The 13,972-nt window shown below is 39.7% G+C and overlaps 1 protein-coding gene across 10 annotated transcripts in view; it reads left to right on the top strand.

Annotated features, from left to right (window-relative positions):
- The window catches only part of grik4 (glutamate receptor, ionotropic, kainate 4), a 734,878-nt gene that overhangs the window by 364,407 nt on the left and 356,499 nt on the right, over nucleotides 1–13,972 (top strand). For all 10 annotated transcript variants that reach the window (XM_057839364.1, XM_057839368.1, XM_057839359.1 and 7 more), the window contains one exon: nucleotides 9,219–9,383. In XM_057839364.1, coding sequence (XP_057695347.1) covers nucleotides 9,219–9,383 — 165 coding nt within the window. The remainder of the gene's footprint in view (nucleotides 1–9,218; nucleotides 9,384–13,972) is intronic.

The raw sequence follows: 13,972 nt of genomic DNA, 5'->3' as shown, positions 1-13,972 counted from the left end.
CTCTTCAGCATGCCTCAGTTGTAAAGAGTGATTGGTTGAATTACTATTGCTTTTCTATCAGTTCAAACCATTCTGACAATTCTCGTCTGACCTCTGGCATCAACAAGGCATAGTTGTGCGCACAAATCACAGTAGATCAGCATTTTCTGAAATACACAGACAAGCCAGTCTGGCACCAATAACAATGTCACGTTCAAAGTCACTTAAATCAGCTTTCATTCTGATTCTGCTTGCTCTGAACAGAAGAAGCTTAAATGCATTGAATTGCTGCCATGTCACTGGCTGATTAGAAATTTGTGTTAACGAGCAGTTGGACAGTGAGTGAAAATGTCAACTGTCTCTTTGATAATGTTCTTTTCTCTGTGTCTCCTGAAAGCATGAAATAAATGCTGAAGGTTGGTCAAGTGATACTTATTCAGTTTTCTTACAAAGTATTGGCCTTGAATCTATGTGCGGGAGGAGATTGATGAATATAAAGTAGTAAAGTGATTTATTTATGACTCACTCAAACTGCCTTCATAACCTGCACTTTTCCAGACATTCCGCTTGGCTGTCTGTCATTAAAAAAAAAAAAAAAAAAAATGGAACATACAATTATAACAATATTCATTTTCTCTTTCAGGCAATGAGCAAAGGAACACGCCCACATAGAAACCTCAATTTTTTCATTCATCTAAGAAAATGCACAACTTTTACAGTATCTTTATTTGAAATGTTCCCTCCCAACTTTTTTTCTACATCTCTATGTACAGTGGGGCAAATAAATATTTAGTCAACCACTAATTGTGCAAGTTCTCCAACTTGAAAATATTAGAGAGGCCTGTAATCGTCAACATGGGTGAACCTCAACCATGAGGGACAGAATGTGGGGGAAAAAAAAAAGAACATTTTATTGTTTAATTTTTAAAGAATTGATTTGCAAATCATGGTGGAAAATAAGAATTTGGTCAATAGCAAAAGTTTGTCTCAATACTTTCTTATGTACCCTTTGTTGGCAATAGCGGAGGCCAAACGTTTTCTATAACTCTTCACAAGCTTTTCACACACTGTTGCTGGTGTTTTGGCCCATTTCTCCATGCAGCCCTTCTCTAGAGCAGTGATGTTTTGCGGCTGTCGTTGGGCAACACAGACTTTCAACTCCCTCCACAGATTTTCTAAGGGGTTGAGATCTGGAGACTGGCTAGGCCACTCCAGGATCTTGAGATGCTTCTTACAAAGCTACTCCTTTGTTGCCCTGGCTGTGTGTTTGGGATCATTGTCATGCTGAAAGACCCAGCCACATCTCATGTTCAATGCCCTTGCTGATGGAAGGAGATTTTCACTCAAAATCTCTCGATACATGGCCCCATTCATTCTTTCCTTTACACAGATCAGTCGTCCTGGTCCCTTTGCAGAAAAACAGCCCCAAAGCATGATGTTTCCACCCCCATGCTTCACAGTGGGTATGGTGTTCTTCGGATGCAATTCCGTATTCTTTCTCCTCCAAACACGAGAACCTGTGTTTCTACCAAGAAGTTCTATTTTGGTTTCATCTGACCATAACACATTCTCCCAGTCCTCTTCTGGATCATCCAAATGCTCTCAAGCGAACCGCAGACCGGCCTGGACGTGTACTTTCTTCAGCAGGGGGACACGTTTGGCAGTGCAGGATTTCAGTCCCTGGCGGCGAATTGTGTTAATGATAGTAGCCTTTGTTACTGTGGTCCCACCTCTCTGTAGGTCATTCGCTAGGTCCGCCCATGTGGTTCTGGGATTTTTGCGACCGTTCTTGTTATCATTTTGACGCCACGGGGTGAGATCTTGCATGGAGCCCCAGATCGAGGGAGATTATCAGTGGTCTTGTATTTCTTCCGTTTTCTAATATTTACTCCCACAGTTGATTTCTTTACACAAAGCGTTTTACCTATTGCAGATTCAGTCTTCCCAGCCTGGTGCAGATCTACAATTTTGTGTCTGGTGTCCTTTGACAGCTCTTTGGTCTTGGCCATAGTAGAGTTTAGAGTGTGACTGACTGAGTTGTGGACAGGTGTCTTTTATACCGATAATGATTTAAAACGGGTGGAATTAAAACAGGAAACAAGTGGAGCCTCGTTAGACCTCGTTTGAAGATGGTAGACCTCTTTGACAGCCAGAAATCTTGCTTGTTTGTAGGTGACCAAATACTTATTTTCCACTCTAATTTGGAAATAAATTCTTTAAAAATCAAACCATGTGATTTTCTGTTTTTTTTCCACATTGTGTCTCTCATAGTTGAGGTTTACCCATGTTGACAATTATAGGCCTATCTAATCTTTTCAAGAAGGTGAACTTGCACAATTGGTGATTGACTACTTATTTGCCCCACTGTATGTATTTTGGACTCTAATTTATTTGACGCGATACTTTGTGATAGGATTATACCACCATTTTTACCTGTCAATGCTTTTATAAAACACGAAATAATAACAAAGTTCAATAGCATACATATATACATTATATAATAATATAAGTGTTCATTCTCAAAAGTACAAATTGTCAAAACAAACTCTCCAGAGGATTAACTGCCTTGACAACAAAATCACTGCAGGTCATATAAGTAATATTGAAAGGAACACAGATCTAACAGTGATATATGACAGTGACAAAGATGTGACACAAGTACTGAAAGAGCACAGGGAACTAAATACATAAAATGTTAGAAACAGAGCAAAGAACACCTGGACCTGACACAAGGGGCTGAGGAAAGCTGACTGAAACAAAATGAACGGGGCCGAATACATGCGAAACCACAAATCAGAAGATAATGACAAGGTACAACAAACTAAATAAAACTAAAGCACAGTCCTTCACATGTTCATTTAGTCTGTTGTAGAATGAGAAATAACTTTAATAATAGCCAGTATTTTATGTTTTGATACTGTTTTTCTGGCTGCAGATGCAGGCAACTCAAAATAGCCATATCCCAAATCACCAATCCTCATTCAAATGTTGTTTTTTTCTTTAGTATGTGAGACAAAAAAGGCCAAAGAGCTACAAAAGTTCCTGTGACACAAAAAAAGTGTGTTTCTTTCATATTACTCATGGTATTTTATGCTCCTGAATGAAAGGACCGCTTGGATGTGTGTGGAAGCGATCAATATATATGAATCCTTTTGAAACTTTTTGAATCCTGCGCCATGGAAATGAGTGACTTCCGGCCGGAGTCTGGATTGAGGAAAAAGGCGAATGTAACGTCAGTGGACTAATCATTTTCACAATGCAGCCATTACTATAGTATGCAGAAGGACTCTGGATTCGGCTGATTTTGCAGATTAATTTGTTTATTTTTTACGTCGCGCCAGCCTTATGTGCTGCAGGCTTTTGTTGCTACACCAGGGAGAGTTGTGTGAGGCTTTTTGAATTTCCAAAAGATCCTGTTCAGCGCGAAGAATGGGCAAAACAAGTCAGACAATCTAGAGACCATTGGACGGTGATGAAGTGAGTAAGCTACGTGTTTTATGTTGTGACAAATACTGGCATCATCACTGACAAGGCGACTCAGTCGACGACCGGCAGCTTGTCTCACACCATGATGCCGGCGGATAAAGACGTGCCCTCCTGTAAAGCGCTATCCTCAGCTTGGGCCCAGGGAGCCCCCCCAGGGAGCGCCCCCGCTCTCGTCTCTGGTTCTCGATTGTGTCGAGATTTCGAGCCCCCTTAGCCCTCTTCACGTCCCCCCCTAGAGAGTGCTAAACTCGGCTTGGGCTCGGGCAGCCACGCACTCCAACGTCGGCCGGTTTGTCCACCGAAAATGCCCCATTTTTGGCGTTCATTCCCTCTCCATCCCCCAGTTACGAGCACTGCTTGCCTGCCGCACGATGAGCCGAAAATTTTTCGCCACCGGGGGCTGGCCGATCGGTGAATACAATCACCCCCACCATCGTATGTGACATGAGTTGGGGTAGTTTAGTGTGATTTTTCGTTTTCAAAAGGCGAGGAAGAGAGTTTTGGCTTGGTTCGGGTTAGCATGTCGCCTAGCTCTCACGCCTCCTGTTTTGTTTATGCTCTTTCCTCCGTCTCCGAAGCCGGGTCAGGGTAATAAAAAAACTCCAGTGGCATAAAAATACCTTTCAGGAGGTTTAAGAAGTCAACACTTTTGAATATTATGCATTAATTTAGCCATGTCGTGCTGAATGAATGCATTTTTAATATTTCATATACCATTTAGCACAAGAATGCTATTTGTCATGACCATACAATTTATTTAGCAATTGGGGATGGGGAATACTAAAATAAAAGCAATATCCTGTAAAAGACATTTTGCTGATCTTTTGCCTTTTCCTCATTGTGAAAATTCCTCCTCTATTGGGCTGAATTCTAAATTGATTGAAGTCATTACTCTGCCAACGTCATCACTTCGATGGCGGTGCCAGAGCACCATAATGACAAGAGCTAAACTGCTGATTAAAAGACTCATTTCTCGTCATCTGCACTTTGCCAAATTGTTGTACATAGTCGAATCGTCTCAAAATATGATTTTAATTCACATAATAATGCTATTTAGAATTTGTTATGGTGTCACAGGCACTTAAAAGTTACATCTGAAAAACCCAGGTTGTCTACATTATCTTTAAGGATTGGAACAAATAATTGATGACTGGATCATTACAATTATGTGTATTATAAGCAGTGTTGGGAATAACACCGTTATAAGTAATGCTGTTACATAACAGCGTTATTATTTTCAGTAACGGGGTAATCGAACTAATTTTTTTCCGCCGTTACAATGCCGTTACCGTTACTGATGGTTAAAATGTGGTGTGGTACTTACTCTGAATAAATTGAAGAAACTACCAGCCGTAGCGAGTCTGCTCTGTTTATTTGTCATCCAAGTCTTGGGGTGCGTTCAGGTTCGAGAATAGTGCACGTGTTTTTTTTAATGCTTTTTCTTAGCAAAGATATACCACACAGGACGTGCTGGCACTGTTTCTTTAATAGCACATATAACTTCAACATTAACACAAACGTACGGCTCTTGTCAGGCCGTGTCTCTAACTCAATCCCACATCATGTGAGCAAAACAATATTGGCACCGTGTGCACTTTAGGGTGCCTCGGATAATTCTGTATCAGAATATTACACCACGCACTTCTTATGACTCCAGGCTGTTTGTCCCTGCTCATTCAATTAGACAATGCTTTCCAAAGCTTGCTAACGTTTGTTTTTTCTACACCTGAATGCTAGCCTTGTTCCCATCCCCCACTGTCAGCCAGCAAGAATGCTGCTTCCATCTTTAGGACAGCAGACGCTTTGAGGGTGACAGGAGGAGTAGAGGGACGAGACTACCTGAATGCACCACCTGGATAGATGCGATGGAAGTGATTGTGATTAGCTGATGGTTAGAATCATGTGTCATGGTAAACCAATCAGAGCTGGTGTTTTCACACACAAACCAGAACAGCGCGTGCGGCAAACACACACACGCAAAACAGATGCAGAGGGATATGATGGCAGAACATTCAGAGGAAAATTTGTCCTTTACGAGGTGGAGATATAACCATTAATTCAAGTCAAAATACTTGAAGTACAGGAGGCCATGTCTACTTGACCACTTGTCTCAGGTTGTGAGAGTTAGATTTAATTGATTAAACTCACTTTATATTGTTTACTGCTGATTGTTATTTTATTATATTGTTTACTGTTTATTTTTGTTGCACTTCAAGTGTAGGATAAATCTGTTGCTGGTGAGGCGCAATAAATATTTCAAGGTTCTATAACACAACTACCTGTCTGTTCTTCTCTATTCAACTGACTTGAATACTGCTCAGAAAATTTCAAATTCTTTGACATACAACAACGTCTTTTCAAAGTAACGGAAATATTTACTTTCCCTGGTAACTAGTTACTTTTACTATAGTTAGTCAGTTACTTACTCAGTTACTTTTTGGAAGAAGTAGTTAGTAACTATAACTAATTACTTTTATAAAGTAACGTGCCCAACACTGATCATAAGGAATTGATTGTTGTGTAAGTGCATCTTGAAACAATCCAGGCCAAAGTGTGTGCTTTACTTGACCAACAATAACACACACTTGCTTTAGATTTTGAACTCACTGCATTTTTATTATACCAGAATTTGTGATCACTACTTTGTTGAATTGAATGGTAACATTATGTTCTATTGGTGTGATGTCCCACAATCGACTCATTTGCTGATGCATCTATTGGCAAGCCAGTGGCACACCTGTTGAGGAAGCACAAGCCAGATCAGAGCTAAACTTTCCAAACTGTTCCCTTGCGAAAACTGAGCTGAACTTGCGTGCCTTAAATAAAAGAAGTGCATAAAATGTGAATTTAGTAATTGCACTGCACCATGCAATAAAGGCTCCCAGTGTGCCTCACTGAACTGTTATTGTCGATGAAAAAGTTGATTTGCTTAATAGTTTGGTGCCGTTCATTGCTCAAAGGGTGTTTTGTAGCAAATCAGCCAGGCGTGCATGTTTACAAAAGAAATGCATCTGTGAGAAGCACTAATAGACCTCCTAAGATCACTTTTTGCTGTTCCGCACTCTCGGAGGAATCAGTTGTTTTTTTTTTTTTCTCTTAATGCTTGTCGTCACAAAGACTTTCGTCCATGGTCCACAGCCTGAGCACACCTCCCAGCAATTTATTGATTGCTTTTGCCGGATCAAGGAACAGTTCATATTTTTTCCAGAGTGAAATCAGTCTTCCTTGTTTGCTAGATGTCACATATTAACAAGCCATGCTAGATGACATCAGAACCCTGTTTCATGTAACTGACACACGCCTACTAAATCAGCTACATGTATTGAAATGCTTGCAATGTGCCATGTTGTGACTCAGCCTAGCCAGGGGGTTATATCACACATTTTGTTCTTGTCAAAGAAATTTAGCACTAATGAGATGACAAATATAGGAGCGAAAACAAAGGAGGGAGTGAAGACCCATGGCTTCCATAACTTACGAAGAGCTCATATCAGTTAATGTACGACAGATAAAAGGCGAGTGAGTGGGTAGAAAAGGTACAAAGGAAGTGGAATATCCTGAAGGTATGTTCGATATTACAGTGATGCCTTGAGACGCGACTGCCTTCAGTTTTCTGGAATACATTTTTTTGCCTTTAGAAAAAACTGTAAGTGTTAGATCAGGGGTGTCAAACGTACAACCCGCGGGCCTGGATTGGCCCACCAGGAGGTCCAGTTCGGTCCTTGGGGTTTTTCTGCCTGACAGGCACATTGTAGCTCATTCATACTGTTTACACAGAGTCACATGCTTTTATTTTGACATTGGCGCTGTAAAACTGGAGATTTGTGAAATTTTGCACTTGGCAATTTTTTTTGTCTGCAGTCACATTCCTTTATTTGCCCTGACCCAGTCAAAAAGGATTGGACATCTGGCACTGTCAAAAGCAGCCAATGAATTAACAAAAAAGTGACCCAAAAAATGCCCCAAAACCAACAGAAAGTGACCCAAAATCAACCGGAAGTAACCTGGAAATGTCCCCAAATCATCAGGAAGTGATCCAAAATATACAGGAAGAGACTCAGAGATACTCCAAAATGTACAAGTAACCCAAATTTAACTCTTTGGCCTCCATTTACAAATATACACATCCAATTCACTTAAACTGGGAGGACTAGCTGTAAAGGCTTAGATTTCAGTGCCACTGACGGCGCTAGACGTCCAGTCCGTTTTTAACTCCGATTGGAGTTAACTTATTTGGCGAAAAATAAACTTGTCCGGCCCACGAAATATAATTGCCACGAATGTGGCCTGCGAACCAAAATTACTTTGACACCCCTGTGTCAGATATCACTACGGCCACTATAAATTAAACTTCAGTTTCCTTGCAGTGGAAGAACAATGCCAGCGAGTGACAGCAGTGCAATATTCAGTTGGTTTACAAAATGACAATAAGGCCCACAGAAGAATAACAAAGAAATCGGGACTCAGTATAAAATGTGAAGTGTTTCAAATAGTTTTTGTTCTATTTTGCACTGGAACAGTTGCTGAAACAGTTAATGCACTTTTCTAATTAAAAAAAAAAAAAAAGTAATAAATGTTAAATGGCATCTAGTTCAAACGGCATGCCACTTTGTTTTTATAAATTTTAAAAGGTAATATGTTGCCATAGTTGAAGTATCACAATACATATCGGATCGCCACACAGGTATCAGGATATGGATCGGATCGTGACAAAAGCGAATAGTCCCAGCCCTAAAAACTACAGTAAACACAACAGTCTTCATTATTCCTATCCGTAGCTATGACCATACCTCACTAATCTATTGCAAACAAAAACATTATTCGTTATTGCCTAGTGGGAAACGTGACCTTCCATTTGAAGTTTTGCATGTGACTTTTCCTTTCTCAAGATGTTGTCCTGTCGTGATGGAAACACTACCCTCAAAATGTCATTAAAGTACTTTCAAATGAACTCAAAATGGCCTCATAAAAAGCATAGAGACTTTTGTTAGACGTCAAATACCGTATTGGCCCGAATATAAGACGACCCTGATTAAAAGACGACCCCCTCTTTTTCAAGACTCAAGTTTGAAAAGAGACTTTTTGAACACCAAATTAATTTTTATACAGAAAATAATTACAGTACATCCGAAAGAAATGATTGTAACAAAATATTTGAGAGAAAAAACATGTTATTTTGCCTCATTCAAATCTTAATATCTGAACATTTAAATATGTAAACTAAAGTACAATCACATTCGTAAATGAATGGCTTCTGGTTTTTGAAATGTAAATAAACCAATCTATTGTGATAAAACAACAAAATTGCAATAACTGCATTAACCATCAAAGTGAAGTCTAACTGTAACTGTAGTCTTTAAACAAATCTGAATAAGGAAAAACATTGCAATAAAATAATGCTAACTGGTTAAAATAAAGAGTTGCTGAGATCTGTCATGACAGAACATTGCTTCAATGAGATCTGACGCCATCTAGCGTCATGAATTTGGAGAGTAGCTGATATCTGTCATGACAGAACATCGCTTCAATGATATCTGACGCCATCTAGCATCGTGAATGGGTATAACGTCTAGATCGCGAATATAAAACGACCCCCTCTTTTTCAATCTTATTTCAATGCAAAAAACACCGTCTTTTATTCAGGCCAATACGGTACATACAAAAGCTTTTCCAACTTGATAACTGTGTGTCTTTGTCATTTCTTTGACAGCATCGCCATAGTCAGTGTCTTTTTGTTTGCCCTCTCTGTACAGCTGCCATCCTTGATGACCCTATGGAGTGCAGCAGAGGAGAACGTTTGGCCATCACGCTGGCCAAAGAAAGCATCAACAGAAACAGCAATCGCTCCATCACCGGAAAGCTAGAGGTGGACATCTTTGAGCTGCTTCGAGACAGCGAATACGAAATGGGCGAAACAAGTGAGTAATATCATTTCGGAAATATATACAGTATATACCGTAATTTTTGGACTATAAGGCACACCTGACTATAAGCCGCCATCCACCAAGTTTGACACGAAAACGGCATTTGTTCATAGAAAAGCCGCCCTAGACTATAAGCCACAGTTGTCTTCACTGTATTATGAGATATTTACACTAAAAGACATTAACTGGTAACAATTTATTTGACAACGGCATCATAAGAGTGTCATAAGACCAAATGAACCACCATGATCATTGCTTCAAGAAGCTTCATTTGCCAACACTGCTCCCTTGGGGGAGACAGTCAACCTCTGCTGTCAACACTGTTACCTCCAACATGCCTATTTACACACATTGCAGCACTACAGATGTAAATAACAACTCATGTTCAGTGCTAATTATTTCTTCAGTTACCGTCCCAGTTGTTAATTGCTAGCTTTGGTATTTTGATAACATGTTTGACAGTGGTGCCATAAGACTGCCGTAAGACCATTATAATTATGACATGAGCCATGAGCATTATTTAGTGCTTATGCATAGGCGGAGTTTGACTTTTGGGGCAGGGGTGCACAACATGTTGATGACCTCGAAACGCAGTGTCAGCCATAAAATAAACTTACAAGAATATTTATAATAATAAGTTCAAAATGAGCGTTTTTTTGGTTTCCCATCATTCTTAAGGGGAATTCTAAATCAGACAGCTTCGGACAGCTATACTTTTCGCCAAGATCGTCATCCATTGAATATGGTACGCCTACCGGTGTCGTTCCAATGTAGTTACCCCAGTCAAAAATTGTATCCCCTGGGTGGAGCCCTATGGAGGTAGATCCGTGTCTTTATTAATCAATCAAAAAAAAAAGTTGCTACAATAAAAAGAAAAGTTGCTTCAATCAAAATATATATTTTCAATCAAAAAAAGTCGCTTCAATAAAAAAAAGTGTTTAAATGCAAAAATAAATTTGAAACTCAAAAAAATGCATCTGAAAGCCATTTTTCTTTGATTTTTGATTGAAGCAACTTTTTTGATTGAAGTAATGTTGATTTGTGTTTGAGCCACATTTTGGCTAGGACGTTTTTGTCTTTATTATTCAATCAAAAAATAAGTTGCTTCATACAAAAAATGTATTTTCAAAAGAAAAATCAATCAAAAAAAGAAGAAATTCAATCTTAGAAAACGTTTTTTTTTTTTTTTTGTAATATTTTAGATTGAAATATTTGCATTTGAAGACTTAATTTTTCATTAAAAAAAGTTTTATTTGATTGAAGCAATCCTTTTTGTGTTTGGGCCATATTATGGGTAGGACATTTGTGTCTAAATCATTGAATCCCAAAAAACAGTTGCCTCAATCAAAAAAAATATTTTCAATCAAAGAAAAAAATCATTTGAAAAATAAAATTGCCCTCCCCTTTTTTTTTTTTTTTTTTTTTTTTTTTTTATATGCAAAGCAAATGATCGTCTAAACTTACAATTATTTACGACCCATTATAAAAATATATTTTTTGTTCATTTCATTCATTTTTGTTGCAGTTTTATTGCTTTACAACTTTTATTTATATAGGAAAGTCAATTTCATGCAATGAAAAGGGGGGGCTGCCCCCCCCCCTTAAATCCGCTTATGTGCTTATGATAGATGTCATTTTGTGTTTTCTGGCAAATTATCTCACTTTTGGATGGATGTAAAAGATCTGGACATAAATGGAGTTAGAGACACAATTTGCCAGATGACACTTTATGACATGTGTCATAAGCATTCAGTAATGCCCATGATAATGTCATGTCAAAATTATGACGGTCGTATGACAGTCTTATGACACCTCTATCAAATAAAGTGTTTCCTATTAACCCAAATAAATCAACAAAAAGGCCGATCTGGACTATAAGCCGTAGGATTCAAAATGAAGGAAAAAAGCAGCACTTTATAGTCCGAAAATTACTGTATGTTTATAATAAAACAATATGCGTAAAGATTTTCGAAGTAGTATGTCATTTTTCTTTGATACACCTTGTGCAATTGATAAAAAATGCATTCATAATCTGAATTTTTGGAGTATAGAAAACTAGTCAAAGAGTTGGTTTCTCATTCAATAACATTTGAAAATGTGTCCAAGCATTTGGGTGGTTGTGTAGCTGTGTCACAAGGTGTAAAAATCCAATTAAAGAATTGAATTGATTAATTCACGGTTCTCAAGGTTCATGACCTTGATCATAAAAAGTCTTTAACTTAACTTTCCAATTATAAGGCTAAAAAATACACTCAACTGCATAATAAACTACTTTGCTATATTTAGTGTGGAAAAATTATGGTGATTAAAAAAAAATAATAATAATAATAATTTCAAAGTGTGAAAGACCTATCACTCAGCGAATTGAATAATTCTGGTAAATGTTTTGAATTGGAAAAAAAAAAATCTGCACTTAATAAAACATTTTTATAAGTCTTGGCGAGCTCTCCTGTGATGTGTGACATCAAAATCTTAAACCGCGTTGTTATATATGACTATAATTCATACTAGTAGTAAATTCATTTAGTAAATATTTGTTCAAAGCAGAAATGTATTAAGTATATAAAGTGATCTGCAAGGGAAGCTCAGCTTCCTCCAAAATGTCAGAAAACAAGTATTCAAATGTATACTGTTGTGTGTACATGCCATTGACAAAATATGGGCTACAAAGCACTCGACTCTAGTTCAGAATTAGCTTCTTATCACTGGCTACAATGCAGCTTGCTTTTCATTCATTCGCGCAGCTTCACAGTGTGGAAGCTGTGCGTCTCCAAAGTTGAGAGTGTGTTGTTCCACTGGAGTGAATCGAGGAAGTCATTGGCTAACGGCTGAGTTTTTCCAGTCCATCGAATGCTGTGCGTCTCTGGGCGTTTACGGGCAGTGGGCGGGGCTCAGCTGGCCCTGGACGCTCTGCTTGTTTGCATGATGGTTGGATGATCGGACCGAGGCTAAATCCCGTTTTGATTCACAGCGAAATGAGCAAATCAGTGATCTAGTCATAGTAAGATCCATGGGAGGCATTTTTCAATTTTCCATTGTTTTGAGTTAAACTGGAGACTTTCGCAACCATCCTAGCGACACTTGCTTTGTTAAAATGATGAGCAAAATAATTGAGCGACTATTTCAATTTTGTGTGTGGAAATCATGTGTTTGGAGATTTGACTTCTGGCACTCTATAGCATCTTTACCTATTGAGCAGCGGGTGCCGATGAGTCCCTCTACCATCACAAAGCCCTCACAGCCGAACACGCTTTGAGCTTCCCCCAATTGAAAGCCCAGCATCCACCACTGTCTTAGTCATTGTTAATGTTGCTTGGTTATAGTGAAAAACAGCTATTAACACACAAATTTTGACACAATAAACACTTAAACTGACATGGTTTACTTCTACTTCATCATTTTCTCCTGTCAAGCATGATCATTCAAATGGAAACATCCATCCATCATCTGCCACTTCATTCGGAGTTGGGTCGCGAGGGCAGCAGCTTTAACAGGGAAGCCCAGACTTCCCTCTTTCGGGCCACTTCAACCAGTGGGTTCCCGAGGCGTTCCCAGGCCAGTCGAGAGACTTGATCTCTCCAGCGTATCCTGGGTCGTCCTGCTGGTGAGACATGCCCAGAACACCTCTCCTGGGAGGTGTCCAGGAGGCATCCGAACCAGATGCCTGAGCCACCTAAACTCGCTCCTCTCAACGAGGATGAGTAGCGGCTCAACACAGTCCCTACCGGATGACCGAGCTTCTCACCCTTTCTCTAAGGGAGAGCTTGGACATGCTGCAGAGGAAAATCGTTTTGGCTGCTCGTATCCGGGATATTGTTCTTTCGGTCACGACCCACAGTTCGTGACCACAGATGAGGGTAAGAACGTAGGTCGACTGATAAATTGAGAACTTCACCTTTCGGCTCAGTTACTTCTTCACCACTACCGATCGGTGCAGAGTGCAGACGCTGCACCAATCCGCCTGTCGATATCCCGCTCCCTCCTACCCTCACTCGTGAACAAGACTCCAAGATACTTGAAGTCCTCCACTTGGGGCAGGATCTCATTCCTGACCGGGAGAGGGCACACCACCCTATTCGGGCTGACGATCATGGTCTCGGATTTGGAGGTCATCCCAACCGCTTCACACTCTGCTGCGAACCGCTCCAGTGTTGGAAGTCACGGCTTGATGAAGCCAACAGCACCATATCATCTGCAAAAAGCAGAAGTGCAATGCTGAGGCCACCAAACCGGACCCCCTCAACGCTTCGGCTGCGTCTAGATCAGGCATGTCCAAAGTCCGGCCCGGGGCCTTATGCGCCTGTGGTCAAATTTCATCTGGCCCCCAGCCTCGGTCATAAAATCAATAACGTCTGGCTCGTACACAGACTTAATAAATGGATCAGCAGTTCTGCTACCAGCATATGAGGTAGCGTACACACTAAATGCTGCTCGTCATTTACCCACTAAAAGGCAACAGCACTCTAAGCAACATTACCCCGTGTGACCTTTTACTCCCATTTTTCTAAAATGGCGTCAATCAACAAAAAAAGAAAGTTGACTGCGACGGCCGACGCTTCAAAGATAGGTGGAAATTGAACTAT

Source organism: Corythoichthys intestinalis, chromosome 6 (assembly GCF_030265065.1).
Source record: "Corythoichthys intestinalis isolate RoL2023-P3 chromosome 6, ASM3026506v1, whole genome shotgun sequence".
NCBI lineage: Eukaryota > Metazoa > Chordata > Actinopteri > Syngnathiformes > Syngnathidae > Corythoichthys > Corythoichthys intestinalis.
Note: the sequence above shows the minus strand (reverse complement) of the source record. Positions and strands in the feature narration are given on the sequence as shown.